Here is a 23,876-nt window from a genome sequence, read left to right as displayed (position 1 = left end):
TCCCGTGGGCTGAAATACAGCACCGCTACATGTCAGTTCACTGATTCGGTTCAGCTTCATATCCTCATTTAGCAAGCAGGGGTTACCACACACTGCTATTTCTGTCTCAGTTTACCTCCAACACATCAAAATTTTATTTGGATTGGGGGGGGGGGTCACGTATTGCACAATACAAATCACTACGCATGTAGGATTAGGATTAATGGGTGTAAACGGCTATCTGTCAAAAACAGGTGCTTGATCCACATCGTGAGCTCCGCCGATGTTTGCACAGGGGACAGAGGTCCGATTCTGGACAGGGCATTTGACACCGCCGTTTTTTTCGTTGCGCAGAATGTGCTGCAAGCAGAAAAGCATCTTAAAGTTCAGGCAGAATTTGGGGTTCGTTGTCAGTGCTGTTTGTTCACCTCTGTTTCTCCTCCCTCTGTTTTAATGCAGTCTTTGGGTCCTGTAAAGACTCTTTATCAAAGTGAGTATGAAATCTGCAGTTTCTGTGTGCCAACTTTTTAAAATTATTATTTTATACGCGGCACAACGGCACAGCGAGCAGCACTGCCGTCTCACAGCACCCGGGTGGTGCGAGAGGACGTGGGTTTGATCCCTGCTCGGTCTGTGTGGAGTTTGCATGTTCTCCCCATGTCTGTGGGTTTCCTGTGAGTGCTCTGGTTTCCTCTCACAGTCCAAAGACATGCTGTTCAGGTTCCCCCACAGTGTGTGAGTGACAGAGAGAGTGTGTTTCACTGATGTATAGATGAGTGACCCATTGTAAGTAGTGTCTCTAGCAGTGTAAGTCACCACGGTGAATAAGGTGTGTGAGCTAGTAACACTACATAGTATCCATTGTAAGTTGCTTTGGAGGAAAATTGTCTGCTAAGTAAATAAATGTAAATTATGTACTCACACATGGCTAATGTCTTTATCTAAAGCAACTTGCATATTTACCCATTTAAATTGCTGGTTGATTAGATTAAGCACTTTGCTAACCAATGTAATGGGGTGGGGGGCACAGTGGCACAGCGGGTTTGACTGGGTCCTGCTCTCCGGTGGGTCTGGGGTTCGGACTGGCATCCCACCCTGGGTGTGTCCCCTCCTCCTTCAGCCCTCTGGCTCCCCGCGACCCCGCTTGGATCAACCGGCTTCAGACGATGTGTGTGTAACGGGGGGGGCACCTCCTGCAACCTAAACCGGTAAAAATCTACCTGCGAGTCCTGTAACTAAACACCACAGTACCTGTAACCATCTACATCTTTTACAATTATATAATTTTTTTATGCAACACAGTAAACTTGTTATGAGTATTCCATAATTATTGGTTGTATAACAGTAGATTCTCTTTCTTCTGTACATAGTTATGAAGCTGCATTTGCAAATCTGGGTTTTCTTCCTTTATTCCCTGTGAAACACAGTGTCATACAGAGGTGAACAAGACTTACAGACCAATCTTTCCCTCCCCTGGGGACCAGGTGAACTTGTATATCACACAGATGAGCTCTGCTCACCAGCTGTCATTCTATGTGGACCTTAGAATTGGGCAAAGGGCCCAGTGTGATCTGGATATCCCACACAGACTGCTTTCAATATCAGCTACTCTGTTTAAAAAACGTAATTTTAGAAACGCTGCATTACATTTGTCCATATGACAGCAAGTGAAGTATATTTTAGCTCTTACTGTAGAATTTTCAACTGTCACCAGTATCTGCAAATGGATGCTATGAAAAGGGCATTATTAAGGCTACCATAGTACAGATGAGAGCTGGTAGGAGGTGGAATCCTGCCACAGAGTAAGACTAAAGTGATGGACGATTCACCAGTTTCTATTTTGCGCCAGCTCTCTGAAATAATACAGACCAGCTACCGCTGACAAAGTATTTAAGAATGGTATAAAGGCAGTTGGTCCGAAGTCTGGTGGAGGGAGAGAATAGGCAGGGCCGAAAAGGGGGTTTGCTAAATGGCAGGGGTGATTTTTTGGTTGTTTTTGGCTGAAAATTTTGAATTTTGGAGTCCACAATTTTCAAGTTTATTATTTTCTTTTTAAAAGGGCCATGTTCACAATTTTGTTGTTTCCGAAAACCATTATGTTATTTAGAAGTCTGGTGTTTGATATTTTTTTAACACTATACGTGCACTTCTCCCCCGCAGTCAACCATACGAGGGGAAGAAAAAGAAGGAACAGGAAAAATCAGAAAAATCATGGAAAAAAAATGTTTTTTAAAACATTGAATATTTGTTCAAATGCATTTTTTTCAGACTGACATACAGTATATGCTGAATAAAGTCTTCTTGTAGTCTTCTTGCAGGGATTCAGTTTTTCATCTCACAGGTTACAAGTTCTACATTTTAACCATTCTAAAACCCGTGCAGAGCTCTTGCAATATTGCATCTTTTAAATGTTTTCTTACTACATGAACAAATCACTATTACGAGAGTGCATTATCACTGAAAATCATCGGAATATTACAGTAAAAGTGGAATCGGAGACTTCAGCGTGACTCCTGAATTTCCCAATAAAGGTGGCGCATTTCCACATGTGTAGAACCTGGTTTGACAGATAATCTGCCCTAATAAAATGTATCCCACAAAGTGTGTTTCAAGCATTTTAACAATAAAATGATCCAAAGGTTTAAGCGTTTCCTTAATTGGACACCTTCTGACCGTTTGTCCTCTCTTGATAAACATGGAGAGTTATGCAATTTATTTCCATGCATTGAGGCTTATGCTGAACTTTCATACACCTGCAGGAGGACTTACACGGCCACTTTTCAGCAGTGGGTGGAATATGCCATTGCAATGTGCAAATTTACACATTTTCTGCAGTACTGCATAAGTGTCCCCCCACCCCAGTTACCTGAATGTTAATGCATGTTGAAAACAACGAATGCACTCTCAAAACATGTAGTAGAGAAGCTGGTGGAAGGCAGAATATTGACACATAACTTGAATGTTGCCAACTTAATCCCAGAAAGAGCCCTGCTGTAGTACTCGTGAACAATCTGAGTCACTCCAGTAAAAAATATCGCTGTTACAACTGATTAGGGTCTGGTTTATAGTGACGGCTTTGCGACAAGATAATCATTGCAAATGTACCGGACATAACTCTTACTCACAACTGAATGACACATTCTACAAAACATATTTTTTTATGTTTTTTTTGCAAATTGTATTATATGCTGGTTATTGAAATTGTTTAAGCTCAAACGGGTTCTAACGAAGAAGACCCGCGACAACATTCCGCCACAACAGTGTTTTTGTTCTGACGGGTAAGGACCAGCTGCTGTGGATACTCAGCATAGTCCACCTAACATCTCAGCGCTTATCTCTGGGCAAATGAACCTTTTTTCCCATTAAGTGGTTTGCGTTTTTTTCCTCACTCTCCAAGCCCCACGAAGTCCTACAAACACCGAGTCATATTCTTTAAGCACTCGCCACGCCGCGGCCAGGGTACGAGTGAAATTAGTGAAAATTAGTTGCTCGTCTCCTATTGAAAGGAAAACCGGATGACATAACACCGCCCGACAACTCTGCCCTCGCTGATATGTGACGTCCGCTCAATGTCGGGTCTCCGAAATGATGTACGAGGTCTCCGTGGCACACTGCATTGAAGGGAGCATGAGAGGCAGCCATCTGAAGAGTCCTGTTTGCTAGAGCCACTCGTACGAGCCTGACGAGGGATGTTAAATAAGTGTAAGTCGGTCCTTTGTCTGCACCCCCCGCACCCTGCCCTGGTCGAAAAGCTTGTTGCTAGGCAGGCGTACGGTGCGACCGTTGCCACGGGAACGCTTGCAGACGCAGCTGGGTGAGAGGGGTTGGGGATGGGAAATTCAGAATAAGCACTGGGGCAAGGAAGGGTGGGGGTGGGGGTGAGGGGGAGCCAAGTTCAAGTCCAACGTTTCAGCTTTGTGTTCTTCTTGCCCTCTAGGGAACAAAGGCACTGGGGGAGGGGTTGATCAGAGAGTAAGGTGCGTGGCGAGGAAAGGCTCGCCCTCTTTCTCATGCCTTGGATTATATGTTAACTAGGGTCGGCCACCGAAAGGGCACAGGACAGACACAGGACAGAATGGAAAGAAGAAGACTCAGATCTCCGCATGTGCCTCCAAAAATACATGTTAAAATATTTCTGCATTTGCCAGGGATGTCAACTGTACCTGAAAGCAACCGGAATCTAATCCATCCCCAGAAATGCACTAAAAAAGAGAGAGAAAAACAATCAAAATGATATTTGTTCATGAAACAAGTAGAAAATGATGGTACAAATAACTGGCAGTGACCATTCTGATAATGGGTGGCTTTAATAGCAAAAATTATCCAGTACTACATTTTTGGTACATACAACCCCCCCCACCACCACACCACATCTGGCCCCACAACTCACACACACACACACATATATACTGACATGAATACAAACATATTCCTCCTCCTTCTGCTTGTTTCGAATCTCGCAGAGTCAGCGTGAGGTTAGTGTGTGACCAAGGCACCCCACTGGGTCTGCGAGATTGCATATTTCTGGTACTCATGGACACGACCAACACCATGCCCCACTGCCGTATCGACGAAAAGCTGCTTCCTTGTTTCTGCCGTCACGTTTGGAGGAGTACGGAAACACGATATGAATACGAAACAGATGAAAGCACCGACACTGGCTTCCAGGAACAGCGCAATTTCTCGACGTTAGCGCAAGCTGCGGAAATTAAACTTACCTATTTGTATTGAAAGCGCCGTTTCTTCATTGGGCAATTGTTTTTGCAACACTTCCATAATGCTGGTAACAGATGTTGTGTCATTATTTTCTAACAAAGAACTGACTTAATCATACATACAAAATGGAGTTTATTACTGAAAAGGGAATTGAGGCAGAATTAGATAAACCACCATGCTGTATCAGATTTCACTGTAAAAAAGAACTCTTTTGGCTCAATATGAGGCATGGATTATGGATGGCAACTCAGTGTGTTCTATGGTGAGGTGCCATTCGATGCAGGAAAAGAAAATGTTTGGCCCTTTTGTAGTTCTTGGATGAAGCTGGATTTTACTCAGTCTTCCAGCATTTAAAAATGGGCTCGAACCTTGAAGATCTGGTTCACCGGTTCATTTCAGTCTTGACCTTTTCAAAAAGAAAAGAGAGTTACCACTGAAACTCTTTTAAATATGAGCTCTATCTCTGCCCCAGACAGTATAACTTTGAATTTTCAGAGGGTAGTAGTCTAAAGCATACAGCTGGTTGTGGGCTCAAAGCCCGCTTTGAAAGTACGAGTGTGAAATCTTCAGAAACGTTGCGTATTATAGAAATGTGAGCGGCTGATTGGTTACTTTAAAATGTTGCTTGAAACAGTTAAAGCCTATAAAAAGCTTTAATTGTACCTTTTTCAATTACATGAAAAGTATCAGTCATTACACTACAATATAAACACAATAAATCAAATAATATGAATTATAATCACAGTGCTACCAACACAATATGTAATACTGTGTTTTTTTTCCAAACAAACAAATAGCAACTTCTAAAACTTCAGCAATATGTGATTGTTGAATTATCATCCCTGATGACGTACAAGAACTACTGTGATCTTCCGGTGGCAGTGACAAGAGGGAGGTGAAGAATCTCGCTCTTGTCATAACCAAAAAGGCAATTGAATTAAATAAAAAATAACCCCTCATTCAAATAAAGGATTTAAATATGCCAGAAACGGTTACATTATTTTTTAAGCAACATACTGTATGTTCTGTCACAAAACCTGAAACATTTGATCTTTGAGATTTAATGGCATTTGCACAGCTATATTATACTGCTGTAGAAAAAAGCTGAATTCATATGTGTTTTGAATATGCTTGCAGTGCTGGAAAACAGTAATGAAGCCTTTCAGAGTTTCCTCTAAAATCATAGTTATTTACCTTCACGCAGTCTGTCATTAACTTCTGAAATGCTACTCAATAGTGTGCATGCCTGCCTGTATGTGTGTGTGTTCTTCTAGTAGATGCAATCTTTTATTGTATTTGCAGCAGTGTAGTATATTATAAGATACAGTAGTATCTAGTACTGTACATACCAGAGAACTCAAATCTGTAGATAATGGACTGGATACCAACACACAATCGACATATCACTATAAACAGCTGTTACTTCTGTTTGCTATCTTTATTCGACTTCATAAAGTACTGTAACGGTTTAGAAGTGAAAAAAAAGAAGAATACAAGTCCTGGCCTTAGTTACTCGGTATCCACTTCCTTTTGCAGTCTTACGAAAGGACTCCCCTTATTAGGCGTTTCATGCCACGCCCATCGCCACGCCCACCGACACGCCCCTCCCAGAGACCCAGAGGCACACGTTCAGCAACAGTCGTCGGACAATACCGCGCTCGGGACGCGGGACGTTTGCTGGGGGACTCATTCAGAAAGATGCACATTTCCCCCAGTGCTTTTTCTGAGTCTCCCCCTTTAACCAGTACTTGCACTACGTACTGTACGTTTATCTGTGGCCCATATCTGAGTTACCTTGGCGTCGTGCCGATCCCCCAGTCCCCGCCCACAGCCCCGCCCCTAGCCCCGCCCACACCCTGCAACAGGGAGAAAACCAAAGGAAAAGAAAGGGGGAGAGGGGGTGTGGGAGAGAGAGAGCGAGAGCGAGCGAGAGAACAAAAACGTGACTAGGCACCAAAGTGTTCTGTTATGCAACTACTGACCTACTAACATACATATCGAGACAGAAAGAGAGAGAGAAGTGGAGCAAGTGGTCAACATAACACGAGGACTGAACGCGAAGGGGAGACACGGGACGCGCACGGTAGAACCGAGGAGGACCACGCAGAGCCCCGCGGCCGGTCAGTGAGTGGAGAAGGACCTGGCTGCTTACACAGGACACCAGTGAGGAGAGAGCGCGACCCGCGGGCACGGCGACCCAACCCTGGGGATCTTCTTGCTTCACGCCACGGACGGTACGTGCAGCGTGTTTGTCGCTCGGCTCGGTGGCGCGCGCGCGGCCGTGCGCACAAAGCCGGCGATGTGCGCGTTCTCGGAAACCGGTGACAATGAATGCCGCGCGGCGTGTCGGGCTCGGACACGCGTCCGCCTCTTTGTTCGCGCGCGCCACCCTAACCCGTCCGCGTGTCGAGCCGATGCAGTGTACAGACGGGTGGCTATTTACCAGGACGGTGTGTGTGTGTGTGTGTGTGTGTGTGGGTGTGTGGGTGCTTAACGACACCTTTGTCACGCGTTCAATGAGTGTCGGGGCGAGGCGCTCCGCCGTGGGCTTCCACGGATCTCCGTGGGGGTGGGGGGTGACATTCCTTTAGAAACACGCTGGGGAGCGCGCGCGCGCACACACATCAGAACACACTTCGCCATAGCGGATGCTCCGTCTTTAACATTTTTTGGAATAATTTGAGCTCGATAAAACTTGTTTTGCCAGCTGTGTCGTGGTCTTTCCTGGGGGGTGAGGAGGTGGATCATTAGCACTTGAAAACAGGGCAAGTACGTCAGTCTTTATTAAAAATAAAGATGCTGAATAGAATAGCACAGGTGCGCTAAGTATTTCATGCCTTGGTGGTGGTGGTGGTGATGATGATGATGATGATCATGTACTCTGCGCTCCCAAGAAGTGAATGAAGTGTGAAGTCGCGTCTCCACGAGGACAAGCTCCATTGTCACATGGGCCCGGGGCCTTCTGCCTAGATTTATGCTGGAGGTTGGAGGGGGGGCGCTTTCGATTTTTCCCCAAAATATGTTTACATTCACTGTGCGGCGAGGCAGCCCGACCTCCCGCCGATGTCTCTTGAGCAGCACGTGCACATGATGTGGGCAAGATGCGTGTCCTTTGTGACGCAAGGGTTGGGACAGCGGCGCTTTAAAAACAAGTCGTGTTGTCTAGACAATCACAATGTGTGTGGGCTATGGTATAGTTTGTCTCGGGACGACGACCCCGCGCGACGTGTTGTTGTGCTCGTTCACGCGCCAGATTGTAATGAAAGTCGTTGCTGGACACTGCTCGGGGACGAGCTGCAACGTTGCAACATTTGCTGGGCGATCGCTGCCTGTGAACTTGGAAGGGGATCGGCGGTGAGTCATAAGTATGGGTTCGAATGAGAGGGGGGGCGCTTCCTGAAGGAGAGCACGTTGGATCCGCGCGCTCCGCCCCGCTTCCCTCCTGAACGCGGACTGCAAGATGTGAGCGCTTCTCTCAGTCCTTCTCCAACTCGTCTACTTCATTTCCTCATAGTTGAGTGACGCAATCCCAAAAAAAGCAGATCAGAAGAGTGGGACCGTACAGTAAAGCGTGGACAGATGTGCCTCAAACTTGGTCTTGGTAATTAAATAGTAATTTCAGTGACCCTTTATTAATTATGCATTCAGATGAGCGTATTATATCCAAAGTAGCCCCTCCAATTTTCACAGCAATCAGCATTTGGGGTGTTGGATTTGAATATCAGAATAAATACCTCTGCAACACTGCAGGTGGCGTAGTGGTTAGAACTCGCTCCTTACAACCAAAGGACCCTCCTTTGAATCCCTGCTCCGGGACTAAAACAATAGAGTAAAAATACTTTTTATAATATGGCGAAATGACCCATCTGTATGAATGGAATATAACTGTATGTAGTATATTACACAAACCTCTCAATGAAAGTCCCGCTGGAGAAGAGCATCAAGTAAGCGAATAAATATAAATGTGTTTGGGTTAATTCATAAATTTAAATCGCAAATGTAGAGAAGAGCTGTCGAACACTAACCAAAGATCAAATGCCGAGCCGAACAATAACTGTGTCCTGTTTCTTGGCTATGACTTAATTCTCTTGGATTGCGCTTGTAATCTTATTCTCTTAGGTGCAACGTTTTAGTTCATTAAGACGCTCTAAATGTCACACTGGTATTTTAGTGACCCTCAGCTGCACTTGGCCTTTTCAGCTTGGCTGGCAGGGCAAGGTGGGCCCGGTGCAGCGGGGGGGCGTGTAAGGGTGCGGCACGATCGGCGACCTTCTCCACAGCCCGTGCTGCAGCCACACGCGAGGCGCCGCTCTGCGTGCAGCTACCTGGATTTTTACGTTGAACCGTATCCAGAAAGCATATCAAAAACGATGCTCCTGCGGCAAGACGGACAGCAAAACTTCGAGGGCTTGCTCGGCAAAGTGCGTTCTGCCCCTCTTCGCTTTTAGCCAACGTCTCGCTTCTTGTGCTGTACACAGATAGTTCGACTGCAGGATCCTGCCCCTTATAGTGTGTAGTAAACATGTTGTAATTCGGTCGTACCAAAGTGCTCCTTCTTATATATAAATTAGGGTTTTGACATGGCCACACTGTGGACTTTACTTAGTGATGTTGCGCAAAAGCAGGGTTGTTGAGGGCTGGGCAGCAGGAGGATGCTGCTGGTGCTACTGTTCAATACAGATTTCTTAGTTTGCGGTCCATGTCTTACTGACTGTAGCGTCCTGCTTCATTTCGGGACGCTGACCCCCCCCCCCCCACCAAGCACACAGGTACATCACGCTTCCTTCTCGCCTTTTGTGGGGTTGCATAAGAAATATAATAATCAAAATCCAATTTATTTGTGCCAGGGAGATGACGCAACTCACGGAAACCCAAAGCGTGCGCGACACCCATGACCGCCAGCTGGTTGCAGCTTAGCCCAGTTGGCACCGTCGGCTTGGACACGCAGGTCAAGCAAGTCATGTGGGAGAGGAATGGGGAAGTTGAGCGAGAGGGAAGGTTGGATTTGACTCTGGCCACTGCCCCACGACATTCGCCTTGCGGGGATTAGAACTGTTCAGAAGTATTTGCTCTACTTTCCGTGACCTCGAGTGGCTCGGGGGACGAGTCAGTTCTGCATGGGTCAGCGACGGCCACTTCTTTTTAAAGCATCACGTAAATGTGAACTTATAGGACTGTGTAGCACTATTTTTATTCATTTATTAATTTTCTTGATTGTTTTCTCCAAAGCAGCTTACAGTGATTTATCCATTTATACAGCTGGGAATTTTTTTACTGGGGCAATTCAGGGTAAGTGTCTCGCTCCAGGGGACTACGGTGGGAACAGGGATTCGAACCTGGGTCCTCTGAGAGCGAGAGCACGGCTCTAACCGCTACGCCGCCCGCTTTCCTGATGCGGGGCTCGGACGCCACTGGAGAAGGAATCTACAACTGCCGCCGAAACGAATGTCAGCGGGCAGAGCTGAATGTGTGCGTTCCGAGTCCAACGGACCATCGCTGCTGACTCACCGGTCAGACGAGTGGTGTCGTAAGCATTGGCCGCACGTCACGCGCAGGAGCAGAAGCTTATTTTCCGACTGCGGTTACTTTTCCAAGACAGGCCGCGGATCCTGCGGTGAAAGATTCGCCAGCTAAATTACATCTCGACATGTCGGCATATAGCTCGCTTCCCGTTTAATTTAAGATGACTCACGTCTTATATAAAGAGAAATTTTAGTGTGAATTCAATGAACATTTCGCATTTTTCGCTGCACATAAACGCTTTGTTACAGTTGCCCTCGCTGTAATTATGCGTATAATTTTGTAACCGTGTTCTTGCAGCGTTGCTCTGGCATTATCGAAGGCTTGTTGCCCTCGTTCCGGCAAGTAAACATTGTGTCACTCCTTGCCCTGTACTTTGTGCTCTCATCTAGCGGCGTCTGGTTTTGCAAGAGACGTCTTAAGCCGCCGTTTAATTCCGAGTTTCCAGACAGGCTCAGCAGGCGCTAGGGCCTCCGCGAGCTCCTGAGCCGCGTTGTCTGCGGGTTCCCTCTCCGCACGCGTCCCGCAGCCGCTCTTTCCTTCGGATGCTGGAGAGCCCAAGGCGGCTGGGCGGCCGCGCATCCCTGGAATGACGCGTGCCGAGGGGCGTGCTCTTCCGTTTTTGTTCGGCCACGTGTTTTTGGGTTTCTCCGTTTTCTCTTTCTTCAGCGTTTTGGCCTCCAGAGTTTCTTCCGTCTTGGAAAGGGAATCCAGGCGTTTTGCGCGAAGGTCCACCCCTCCACGTGCATGGGCGGGGCATGGCACGGAGACGGGCGGTGCGCCGCACGTTGGCCGCTTTGGCACGTAGTCAGGCGGGCCGCTTAGCGCCCGCACGATCTCTTCCTGTTTGATGTGGAGCCGCGTTTGAAACGGCCGCCAAGCCAATTGCCCCGTGCTTATCGTTTCCTTGTTTTTGTTATTTTGGTCAAGTTCTCTGCATGATGTCATAATGGCAGTTTCCCCTTCGGGATTTATGAGGTGCAAACTTTTGCCCACGGGTTCTGTTCTGGCCCCGTGTCACGTCGCCGCTGGCTCAGAATTGAACCCGTTCGGTTCCTGCAGACACGGGTTCGAGTGGAACAGACCTCGCCGATACCGACGGGTATCAAAAGTTCGGGCTGGTGTCGGAGGATTTATTTCAGAAGCCGCGTTACTTTGTGTATCATTTTAAAACCCGAACTATCAAAGGCTTATCTAATAGTTATATCGGGGTTCTGTTAAATTTGCGCGTGTTGCAGCGTGGAGTTTATATTGGGCCGCTTTCTGATTTTCTTGGCTGTGATGTTTTTGGGCAACAGAGAACGCAGCGTGTTGGAAAGCGGGGGAGATGTTCATGCCTCGCTCCGGCTCATCCGAGCGAGAGAAGAAGGAAGCCGACGTGCGCGTTCGGTGACGTTGCTCGTTTATTTTTTTCCCCCCCGGTTTGCTTAAATTCAACCTATTTGCCCGTGCGTTAGAGAGCATTTGTAGGATTAATGTTCGGCGTGATTCGTCGATCCATAAAATGTAACTATTTCCGTTGCTGACGTTTCTTTTGTGTTTATACCGCAGTGCTGGTAAAATTCCTTCCGTCTCGTCCAATCAGATCCCTCCGCAGCGCCTTCCTGCCTCTCCCTCTCGCACTCTATTTTTAGAGGCTGCTCTAATTCGCTCTCTCCCTCATTCTTTATCCCTGTCTTTCGCTCTCTCTCTCGCTCTCTCTCTCTCTCTCGCTTGCTCGCCCGCTCGCTCACTCCCTGCCTCGCACGCAGTCCTACTGACCTATTTTCCAGCAGAGCGCCAAAACTGAAACTGTTGTTTACCGTGCCATCCTGTTTCTGGGTCAGTGGGACACATATTTCAAAATCAAAAACGTCTCTTGGACTTGATCGCCATCACCCCCCCACCTCCCCCCCAGTCAGTTTGCGGGTTGTTGTTCGGCTGGGTCATTAGCTCTCCCCTCAAATGACTTGTGCAGTTTTAGAGAATTCAGGCATCCAGGGTAGGAAGCAGTTGGACATCTTATTCTCTTTGTTTTGTGTACATCACAAGGTGCAACGTGGGTTGGGTTTGTTGGACGTGGGGGACCCGTGGGCTCTGGACAATTTTCCAGTTGTCATTCTGAAGCTTGAAAGATAACTTTTATTTGGGGGCAGTAAATACAAAAGGAACACGTCGTGCTCTAGTTATGTAACATGCTCTGACCGCTTAGATAACGGTCAGATAAAATATTTGCCGGACGAATGTCGGCGCACGTTCGTAAACAACACGTCTGCATCGTAATTGCGATAGTCACGTGAAAGGGTGAATAAAAAGACTTGATCATTACACTGTATTTCCATGATACTAATTTCTGGAGAAGTAATGGAAAGCAGTAGCAGCAGTATTTTATCCTTCTTAGTAAATAATCTAATTCGGGTTGCGGTTAATTGGAAAAAAGTCAGGTACGCCTGGTACCCTGCGTAAGAACTTAATTGGGACGGGGAGCTAGTTCGCTACTCGGTCCATCAATGCGAAAACGGTGGTGTTGGACAAACCGACCGCTGCTTTGAGAATCGCGTGTCTACATTTGTAACTGTTCGTCAGTTGTGAAATAAACGTTTGTTTCCTCTGACTCGTAAGTTGCTTCGGAGAGAAGCGTCCGCTAAAGGGAATGTTTAATGTGAATGTCGGCAGCGGCTGGGTTTTTCAGATGCGAACTGCGCGGTGAGCTCTCGTGCTCTATTACTGAGCAACTTGTGGAGACCAAGCCGGTGAGCCGGGAAGCCTCGTGCGCACGGCCGCATTTTCGGAGTCCCCTGGCAAAGGCGTTTATGACTTGTTGCAAATAAGCGAGCGCAGTAAAGAACCTTGGCCAGAGCTACAGCGGGGAGTCGGGGATGCTCAAGGTAGCACTTATTGTTTGTGACATCTATATGTTGGCCCATCGGGTTAAGCCTTGGCACGTGACTGCAGTTGGTATGCTGACTGTTTTTATGGGAAAACAAAATGTTTCTCAAGGTTTGTAACGTAAAAGTTCATTATTCAGAGGCTTGTAAGCCAGAGCCCGGCTGTGCTGTATGTGACAGCTAAAATAAGAACTTTTATTGAGTCCAAAGTGCATTGGTCCAGCAGCCAGTGGGATTGTAGGGGTGGACAGGAAAAAGGCATTCGAAGCCCCTTAATCGGGTTCCCTTTATCGGATTTGTTTCCCAGCAGTGCCGAACAATAAGTTAATCAGATGTTGAGTTGTTTGGATGCATCATGTCACACAGCTGCATGCCATCCTAGAATCTTGTTTGTCAGCTGGCTTCACCAAAGAACGCAGAAAAGGGAACATCCAAACCCTCTTCTTATTAAACTCATGCTTGCTCTGAGGGAAACCCCCTCCTTGTGTAATTTTTTTGGCCGGCGCTGTTAGGAAATTGGAAGCATAGCTGAGGTTGTTATGCACGCGTGTATTTTCACTGGAGGAAAAACAGGTCTTCTTGGAAGTGCAGCGGCCCGCTCCGGTTCCTTTTCCCGAGCACATCGCAGCTGGAATCGCGGAGTACGGAATAACAGATGCAGACGGATACAGGAGATGACTCCGGGCGATTCTTCGGCTTTCTCGTTTGCTTACCGGGGTACAGAAGGTGGGCCGTGTTTCCCGTAGCTGCTGGAAGCGTCTCTGGGTTGTGTAATACCACGCTGACATAACTTGGCCGCATCGCAGCCTGGAGCCCGGGGCGATTTCGACACACGTAAGAACAGATTGGTAATCACTGACAGCTTTGCTTAACAGCCCTCGTTCCCAGTCAGCGAGGAGGGAACGCGCTAGTGTTTGGCAACTTGTATTGTAAATACATTGGGTGTTTATTATTTAAATTTCTGGGGGGGGGGGGGGGTTGGGGGCGAAGGTGAGCTTGCTGTACTCTGCCCTCTTGCTTCACTCTTATTAGCACAGCCTGGAGGGGCACACAGCACTGGCATTCCAGTCGCTGTGGTTACGTGAGGGTTTGCTGCCTCACACAAGAGGGCCACAGTAAGACCCAATCCCCAGCCCCTCCTTCCTCAACTGACCTATATTACGTAACCCCCCCCCCCCCCCCCCACTCTCGTCCCGCTACCCTAGAGTTTAACCTACTTCTCCCTTCATCTGTTTCTCATCTGCCTTCCTTGTTCTCCTCCCTCTTTGTTCACCCAGCAACGCATACAATAGCTATTCTCTAGGCTCCTATTTGTTGTTTAATCTTAAATGTGCCAAAAGCTTTGCATTTAAGGTAGAAATACACGGTCAGTGCAGGTTACTGACATTTTATTACAGGACTAATTCACTGCGCACTCTGGCATCTGCTTTTTCTCTGCAGTTCGGTTTCCCACCTGTAACGTTGGTACATACTGTATGAGCATCTGTAGCGAAAGCAGCGAGATTCAATACCTCTTTGGCCATGGAGGGGCAATGGTCATAATTCCAGAGCCTTTGCTGATAGACCTCCTTCTGTTGTTATGCTGTATTTGTAGTAAATTTTATACTGTTGGTGTCCCAGATGCATAGAGCTCATGGAATGAGATGTTCCGAGGTCCTCGGAGGTCATTACTGTGCCCACTTCTTAACTATGCATCACTTTTATGAGAACGGGCTTAACATAGAGTAGGTGTAACTTCCATAAGTGTGGAACATGATTGGCATTTTAAATTTACAAATACTTACTGTAATTTCAGGGTGTGTCACATCGGCAAGAAATTCAGACCAAGGTTAAGTGTGAAAAGCAAGTACTTTTTCTGATTAAAAACTTCATAGATGGCTATTGTACACTAAATATTTTACCAGTTAGTGGCAGAATGCATGGGGATAATTCATTATCGATAACCATTTATCGTAACACAGGGTTGTGGTGGTCCGAAGCCTATCTTAGAATTATAGGGCCTTCGGCTAGGTAGTACATTGGGAAATTTGGCATCATCAGTTCACCTGACGTATGTCTTTACAGCGGGGGAGAAAACAGGGAAAACATGCAAGAATTACATAGACTGAACTTGGTGGAAACCCACTTTGAACCCATGTTGTTTGTACAGCCCATGGCTTTGAAGCACCTGCTGTACCATTGTACACAAGCCTTCCTCTCAGAATGGGATAAACTACAAGCACTCATTCGAAACAAGTTATTGATTATAACAGGAGGTAGTCACAGTCTTGTATGAAACTGAAAAAAAAAAAATTGATTTTTTTTTTTAAAAAAATCGTCCCTTTAACTAAACTTCTCTTTTAAATGTTGACATGTTAAAGTTTGTAGCCTTGCACGCTTAAACAGTCCCATCTCTCTTTCTGTCTTCCCTCAGACTTCCTGGTGAGCAGCAAGACGGGGAACAAAAACGTCAGTCAGGAGCGTCTTTACAACCTTGTTATCTGCAAGACATCCCAGAGCAGTTGACCTATTCTCCTGTAAAAACGCTTCTGTGAAGGCCAAACTGCCCATAAAGTGGTTGTGTTGTCTACACAGCCTCCTGCTGATCTATTTGGTGGACGAGAAAATTTGGAAAGTTCTGCGGCGTCACCGTTCATCCGAAAGCCTGTTAAATGAGGAAGCTTTACGTGGAATTCCACCTCTTGTTGATCTTCCTAGCCAACTTAGACACTTGAATATCTGTGCATTGAAAACAAGGAAGGAGGAAAGGAGCCCTACAGCAAAATCAATGAGGTTCCTTTCAAGAGAGGCTCAGATATCTCATCGAGAGTATTTCGCTGATCCTGCGACCTAGAAATCCAACCTGACCCTAAGCTAAGCAAGAAACTTAACTGCATGACAACACTGTTCTTTTTCCTCTTCTGTCCCATCAGTTTATAGATTTTTTTTTTTTTTCTTTTTTTTTTTCCCCTGAAATTCCGTTTCCAATGTCAGCTGGGTGCATCTATTCCAACCTGGCCTCTGCTATAAAGCAATGGAAAGCCTGAATTTGCTTGTCCCAGTAGTCAGTTCCAAAAATATTGACAAGTTGGAAACCTTCTCTAACTATAATCAGAGTCTCTCGTCACCCAACAGCAACCTTTCTCGTCCAGGTCGTCTGGTAAAACCGAAGCCCAATATGACCTGCCGTCGTAAGCGGGAGTTCATCTCCGATGAGAAGAAGGATGCCTCCTACTGGGAGAAGCGGCGCAAGAATAACGAGGCAGCCAAACGGTCCCGGGAGAAGCGACGCCTCAACGACATGGTGCTGGAAAACCGTGTGATCGCACTGAATGAAGAGAATGTGAGACTAAAGACAGAGCTCTTGCAGCTGAAGCTGAGGTTTGGGCTGATCAGCACTGCCTCCTACATGGAGAAGAGTCAGCAGATAGGCAGTGGTAGTGGAGGCAGCACAGGTGGAGTCTCCTCTGCTGGGAACCCCTTTTTTTCCGGCAACAGCTATTCGAGTGCCTCTCAGGTCATGATGAATTCAGATTCTTCAGAGGCTGAGCAGTCTGGACGAGGGGACAGACACACTTTGCTGCCAAAGTATTCCCCTCGTGGGTCCCTCTCCGACATGTCGGATGGCTCTTCCCGAGACAGCCCTGAGCCCGTTACCTATGGAATCAAACAGGAACATGCTGCTATGGATGTCAGTGGCCTGGAAACGGAGATGGGAGGTAGAGTATTTGGCATCCATCGCAGTACGGGCTCCTTGGAACATCGGCATGCCCAGCAGGACATGGAGTCCATCGTGGACTACCACCATGACCACGAGACCACGTCAAGCACCTCTCTCCCTGCCCCAGCACCTCAGAGGAGTGTCATCCTCTACCGTTCCAGTAGCACCTCGTACCCCGTAAATTCCCAGAGGCTCCAGGATGTAGAGCAGCAATCAGCCACGCAGTCGCACCAAAATACTCCCGCTACCCGTCACACCCAGCCCTGCAAGCCGGAAAGCTCAGAGCCAGTGATGGAAGTGGCAAAACAGCTGGAGATGAAAACTTTGGACTCTCCACCTTATACATATGCTCAGCACCAGCAAGATTGCGAAACGCAAGGGCACTACGAGTACCCAAACCATAGCACCCAGAGGGAAGATGGTTCTGACTCTTGTGCCCCGGACCTCCTGAACAGTGTAGAGGAGGGCGAGTCTCAGTTGTACCAGCAGCATCACTCCTACCTCAGCCCCATGGATGAGGAGCCTCCAGTGCTCACCTATGAAGGTGACCTCGGAGCCGAAGGATACTACCAAGAGCGCTCTTCCTCGGCTAAGGACACCTCCTCCAGTGATGGAGAACCCCGTAGCTCAGACAAGGAAGCTTCAACAGACGATGAGTCCCCTTCCTCATCCTGCTCCGACATGGGCAGCTATCACCAGCACTTGTCCGCTGTCAATCACCCTATGTCCCCTTGCACTGCTGCATCGCACAGCCAAAGCGGAGAGGGCCAGGTGGAAGTCAAAGCTACGGCCTTGCCCCACAAGCTCCGGCTTAAGTACCGAACCCTGAGCAATGGCAGATCGCAAAGTGACACGTCGCCTCCAGCTCCGGGCATGTCAATGCCCCAGCACCCCTGTCTGACTGTTAGTCAACGTAACCAGAAGGCTAATGATGTCTCTAAGGAGGTGAGCCATTTAGCCACATCACAACAAGGGGGCGAAGGAGTGGGTCGCAGGAAGGAGGGTGGAAAGAAGGGGTCCGGTGGTCGGAACATCCGAAATAAGAGACGTGATCTCCAGTGAAAGACTGGACTGCACTTGCTTGGGTTGAGGCTCTCTGAACCCTTCTTCAAAAAATCTCCTGCAAATCCTCCTTTCTGTCAGAACTTCATGACTCCTGTGGGTCCCCCCCCCCCCATCCTTCATACATTCACCCTCAGCTGGATCTTTCTCATTTCTTAACACTCACATGTGGCTAGATTCTTTTTTTCTCCATTTAGAATGTAGAAGCTCTTCTGGATCAATGAAGCCGTGTGAGTGAGAAGGGGAATGGAACTCTTTGTCCATTAACATTTTTTTAAATAGATGTTAATAAAAATCTATAGCAGAATTAATTATAGCATAACTGTTGGTCTTTCAAAAGAGAGGCTGTAATTAACTTCATGTGACTTACAGAGTTTCCATACTATGGTTGGTGGTCATATTCATAAGGACTTAGTGGGTGGCCACCCCGTGTTTTAGCCACTCTGAATTTCTGAATTCTGGGAACATATTCTTGACCAAAGAAGTAGCTCTTTTCATGAAGAGTTCCATCCTTCTTCCTTAGTCTTTTCTTTCCCTCCCCTCCCCAGCATTTACTCCTGCACCCTTTAATTTTTCAAGCACTTGGATTGTACATTACTGTGATATAAATATACATACTATATTTAAATATATTTTAAGAAAACAAAAAAGTTAAAAACAACAAAAAAAAATACAAAACAGAGCTGTAAAGGAATGTGCAGAAGGGATGTCAGTTTGTCAGTGTTAGAGTTCTTGTACAGTTCTACAGTATCGTGTGTTGTTACAAATGCCACTTTCAGCAAAACCACCTTCAGTTTTGTTATTATAATTATGGCACTATGAGCTCTAGCTTTCGCAGCAGTAGATTGGTTTTATCAGCCGCGCCACCGTGGACTCGGGCAGACTGAAATCACTTGGCTGGTCCAGCCCTGCTGGAAAGTAAACGTTGGTGAGTAGTCCTCATTAGCTCCAGCAGTACCGAGATCGTTCGGTCGACACTTCCGAGGACTGGCAGATGGTGGAATTATGAACGACTATAAATAATCATGCAAATCAAGACAGGAATAGTTGTCATAGTGCACGTGGGAAATGTTTAAAAGATTAACCCTTTAAACCATTGCCATGTGACCAGAAGTAGACTGGAGCCTTTACAGCAGGGGATTCTGGGAAACGGCTGTCAGGGAGTGCTTTCCTGAAGACCGCCTGCCTTTCTATCTAATGCAGCTGCACTGTGCGTTCATCTATCCCTGTGCGTTTATGCTTCTGTAATTGCCGCAATGGCAGATGCAAAAGGAAGAACTTCCGCAAGCATGTTCGGTTTTAACACGTCCGTTTTAAGTGTTTTAAAAAAAAAAAAAATCTATGCGTGAACACGATTTGCAACCGCACTAAGACGGAAGTAGAGGGAGTTGCTATCAGCGTACAAATATCATACCGAATGACGTTGCTACTGCATGAAAATGTTAGCCTAATGCTCCCAACAGCTAGTTTGACCTCAGACCACACAAACTGTGCTTCAAGCCTCGCGACCAGAACAACAAATTTGTACCGGTAATTGTGAAATTGAGTGAAATCTAATCTCTCATCAAATTCGGATAAAGATACAAGCTACCTCAGTAGAAACAAGTGCTTCAAGTTAGGCGGTACGCATGCACTGATGCTACGTGCAAACGGTGACCCTGAAGTAGCTCGACAAACCAAGGCGCTTGACTCCCAGTTGCGGCTGCCCAAGATTTCTAAGCTCGGTTTTTTTTATATGCAATGATCACAAGTAGCCAGAATAATCGCTCGAATTAGGTTCCAACAATTCACACGAGGGAAAAAAAAAAAAAAAAAAAAAACAGCTCACTTTTGTGAAGGAAAAAAATGTTATTCTGTCTAAAAGGTGCCTCCTCCTTTTGTTGGCTTTGCCATTCTTTGTCACGTCTGGGTTGGAAGCCAGAGTCTGCACTGGATCGAACTGTTTCCCAATGTCGATGTTGAGTGTTTCACTTTTCAGGTGCCTGCCACTGGCCCTCATGTATAAATGTAAAGTTTCTCTCTTCGGACAGTGTTGTAAGGTTTATTTTGTAATATTATTGTTTCGGTTTAATTTTGAAGTTTTCTGTTATTTTTGTCTTTATATTCTTAACTGTGACGTGTATATGACCCATCTCCCGTCCCCTTCCAAAGCAACGTTTTCGGCAGTGCTGTGTGTCCTTGGTTCCGAGAAAACGTGTCCTGTTCAAAGTAATGATGTCGGGGGCTGTTGGTGGCATCACCCACAAACCCCCCCCCTTGGGGAAGTAGGTAAAGACACTAACGTCAGCGGTGAAGATGGGTGGACTTCAAAAAAAAATAAAATTGTTCAACTTGAGACTAATCCTACGCTTGAGTCCTCATTTTGTCTTCGTTGAACGGTGGAGTTTCTGAGATTCTGTTCAAGCAGTGTGCGAAGGCCATGTCTGCAGTGCTTGAAACTGACCCAACGGACGCATTCCACTACCTGCTGCTGGAGATCCCCGATGGTTCTTCTTAACCGTGAGTCACATCAGCCGGTGCTTTTGGAAGTAAATGGGGTCCTATCACTGAGTCAGAGAAGAAAGACAGATAACCTTCTGTTTTTCACAAATTCTTGGCATCTGCTAGGCTATCGAACGTATTTCACTTCGGTAGAATTATGAACATGACCTCTTCCCCGATGTATTTGCGCAGCAAAAGTTTGAAGTCATGTTTTAAGAGTGAGCTGTGCCTGGTAACGTGCTCCCAGTCCTCTCATCCAGAGCTTCGCCTCTCCCTCCGTTTTCCTGGAGAGCCTGCAGTTCGCTGGAAGGAGAGGAGCGGCAGTAACACGCAGGCGGGCCGTGTACCGGCAAAGCCCCCGGTTCGCATTCCTGAGCTAACTGTGGCCTATTTTCAAGTCCCTATCATCCCAAGCGCAGACTTGCTAGACAGTGTTGGGCATGGGCACACACACCCACCCACACCCACACACACATGGCCCATGGCCCACTCGGTCTCTGTGTCACTGACAGACACACATTCTCCCAACAGCTTCTTTCAACCAGAATCACTTCTTCTCAGTCTCTCTGAATATATGTGTCAAAATGAATATTTCCGAGTTAAAATTTAATTTGCATTCAGCTGATTCTTTTCGTTCAAGGTGACTTCCGTTATGCAATATTATCCGTTGGCTGTTGTCTCAGACCTACGAGCAGGAGTTTGGAACATGGTGATAATTTCCACTTTCCACCGTCCAGAGAGGTGAGCGTGGTATGAATTGAATCCGCGCTATGAGTTGTCCGTCCTGAACCCTTCTTCCAAATTTAATGCCGCAGCTGTTAATTTCAGTTATTAATAAAAGAGCCCGTCACTTCTGCCGCCAGCATTTCTCCAGCCTTGCGTAACGTTCTTCAGCAGCTCTCAAGAATGGCTAAGGGTGCCGTACTTCAAAACAGCCCTGCTTAACACTGTTGTTCCTCTTATTTTATTTTTGTACCTAAAACCTAAAGTGCAAATTTTTGGCAACATGCTGTTAACCACTGACATACGGAGTATTTTTTTTTTTTTTTGAGCATATGAGGATACGATCTCGTGTAAGAGTGACAAAAGCTGTACTGCATTATAGCAGTAACTTGGACAATTTAATGTAGTGTGAAATGAACCTTGCACAACCGGTCAACTGGAATTCTGGGAGTGGGATGACAGGGGTTATTACTGGTTTTCTGCACAGCCTGAAAGCGGAAGAGGTCTGCGTTCATGTCCTCTGAAGGACCGGGGCCCGAGGGCCCGGCGCACTGCGCCACCCTGAGCGCGGCCTGCATGCGAAGCAAGCTCTTCGAAAACGGACGCCTTCCTCCCGCACTCCTCCTTTCGTCAGGCTCGTGCTGAGCCGCGGCCATCGGTGCCCGCGTGAGTCACGGCCAGCGGCGATCCACCAGTCGCCACGACACCCATGGCGAAGAATTTAAAGTTCCAGGACGGCCGGCGCGCCCGGCGGACTCGGCTGCTCTTCCTCGTTCCGTGGCCTTTTGGACCCAAGCGGAGCATGCGGAAGCTCCTTAAAAACAGGTCAAGGGAAAAATAGGGCACTGGGTGCGGAGGGGGCAGTGGAACGGAGAGCAGGGCCGCAGGGAGAAGGCGATGTACGTCACAGGGCAGCTTCTGCGGAGTAAACGCTGACACGCTTGGCAGAACGGGGCTCTCGGGTTACCTGGCTTTCCGTCGGAGCCACGGGACGAATGTGAGAGAGGCCACCAGCCGGTGACATGGGGCCACCTGCGTCCTCCAAGAGGCTTGACATTATTACCATGACTTTTGAGGGGGATATGAGGCACGTAGTTGTCGACACCCTGCTATTTGTGGCTGGACGCAGAGTCGGATAAGTCAAAACGAGCGCGAAGAGCTTTGTTTCTTGCTGGGCGATGAAACGAACCTGAGAAATAATGGCACGAACATCATCAGATGATTACGGAAAATTACGATATAAAAAGCAATCCGCATAATCAGATTTGCAGCTGGTTTTTATATTTTTGGTTTCTTATACTGTCACTAAATAAAGATTTTTCCCAGGAAATCCTTAACTGTGTTACTTTGGACGGCTGTGTTCGTAGACAATACGTTACGGGTTTTCAAGAATCCCACATAACAAAAATGTGCCTTTTATGCTGCCGTATTATTTTAATGTTGAACACATCTGAAGATAAATGTAAACACACTGCATAAGTTCCGTGTTAGTTTATTTTGCAGATTTCATTTTCTGCCATCTAATCATAGTGGATTTTTGGAGCACAATCATGTTGTTTGTCTTTGCCTTGGGGAGATACATCACACTGATTACACTTGGTTTCTGATTAGATAACTAAAATTTAGACAACACCATGGTTCAAGACACTCTCTCTCTCTCTCACACACACACACACACACACACACACACACACACACACACTTGCTAAAACTGCTCGTCTCAAGCAGGGTCACGGCAAGCCGGAGCCTAACCCGGCAACACAGGGCACGTGGCTGGAGGGGGGAAGGGACACACCCAGGACGGGACGCCAGTCCATCGCAAGGCACCCCAAGCAGGTCTCGAACCCTAGACCCACCAGAGAGCAGACACAGGCCAAGCCCGGTGCACCACCACACCCATCGTGGTTCAGGATTCCTTCAGCTAAATCACATAATTGATGTTACGTAAACTGTCCCTCATGGAATATCTACCTTTGTGCTGCATTTTGTCAAACAAAGTATTAAGCAAAAATGCGGACACTGCCCATTAACAATAGTGCGTTTCTATTTCTTGGCACAGTTGCGACACGCTTTCCCAGCACTGTAACTCCTCCTTCCCCCCGGGCCTTGGGCTTCGCCCCATATTCCTGGCACCCGCAAGCATCAGAGCCACCGGTATGTCCGTCGCACTTACTGCCTGACATAGCTGGCCGGCGCTGGACATCCGAAGCATACGGCAACCTGGTTACGCAACCAAGGTGCTTTAAAAGTAGGTGAGAGACCCAAACACTGTGTGGGGCGCAAGAACAGAGACATTCAGGGCGGGGCAGCGCAGAGGGGCTGGGCGCTGTACGGAGCACCTACTCAGAAAACAAAGAGCTCACTATCTTTCGCTCTCAAATTACATTCCCGTTAAAGTGAGACAGATCCTGGTTCGATTAAAAAAAAAAAAAAAAAACAGTTGTGTAACACTACTGGGCTCGAACGTACGAGACTGCTGTTGCATCAGTCATGCAATTTAAGGGAAATGTGGGGTTTGGCTCCATGAGAAAATGTTAGGCATGTGCCCAAGACTCCTCGGTCCAGTTTTCCTTGAATGAAAACCACAGAGCAAGGCCTCGAAATGAAATGCTGCACTGTTTCCAATAGGAAAAAGGATGAGCAGATAAAAAAAATTGTAAGAAAACAACGCGTGAACGCACACACACGCGTGCGTAGTCGTTGTTAGATCCTGCAAAATCCGGATATTTTTCTTAAAAAAAAAAAAAAAAAACATGAAAGCGTCAATTGTTGGACACATCGCGGTTAAAATATCCAGGGATAATTTCGTGAATGATTTTGTCGTCCCG

At 47.0% G+C, this 23,876-nt stretch overlaps 1 protein-coding gene across 1 annotated transcript; it reads left to right on the top strand.

Annotated features, from left to right (window-relative positions):
• Positions 1-6,579: 6,579 nt before the first annotated feature.
• nfil3-5 (nuclear factor, interleukin 3 regulated, member 5) lies at positions 6,580-18,382 on the top strand. The gene is made up of 2 exons (XM_018761363.2): positions 6,580-6,929; positions 15,496-18,382. The coding sequence occupies exon 2, from the start codon at positions 16,096-16,098 to the stop codon at positions 17,842-17,844; it is 1,749 nt and encodes a 582-aa protein (XP_018616879.1). The 5' UTR covers positions 6,580-6,929; positions 15,496-16,095; the 3' UTR covers positions 17,845-18,382.
• Positions 18,383-23,876: the final 5,494 nt, after the last annotated feature.

The sequence above is a fragment of the Scleropages formosus genome, chromosome 20 (assembly GCF_900964775.1).
Source record: "Scleropages formosus chromosome 20, fSclFor1.1, whole genome shotgun sequence".
NCBI lineage: Eukaryota > Metazoa > Chordata > Actinopteri > Osteoglossiformes > Osteoglossidae > Scleropages > Scleropages formosus.
This window is presented reverse-complemented; position numbering and strand designations above follow the sequence as displayed.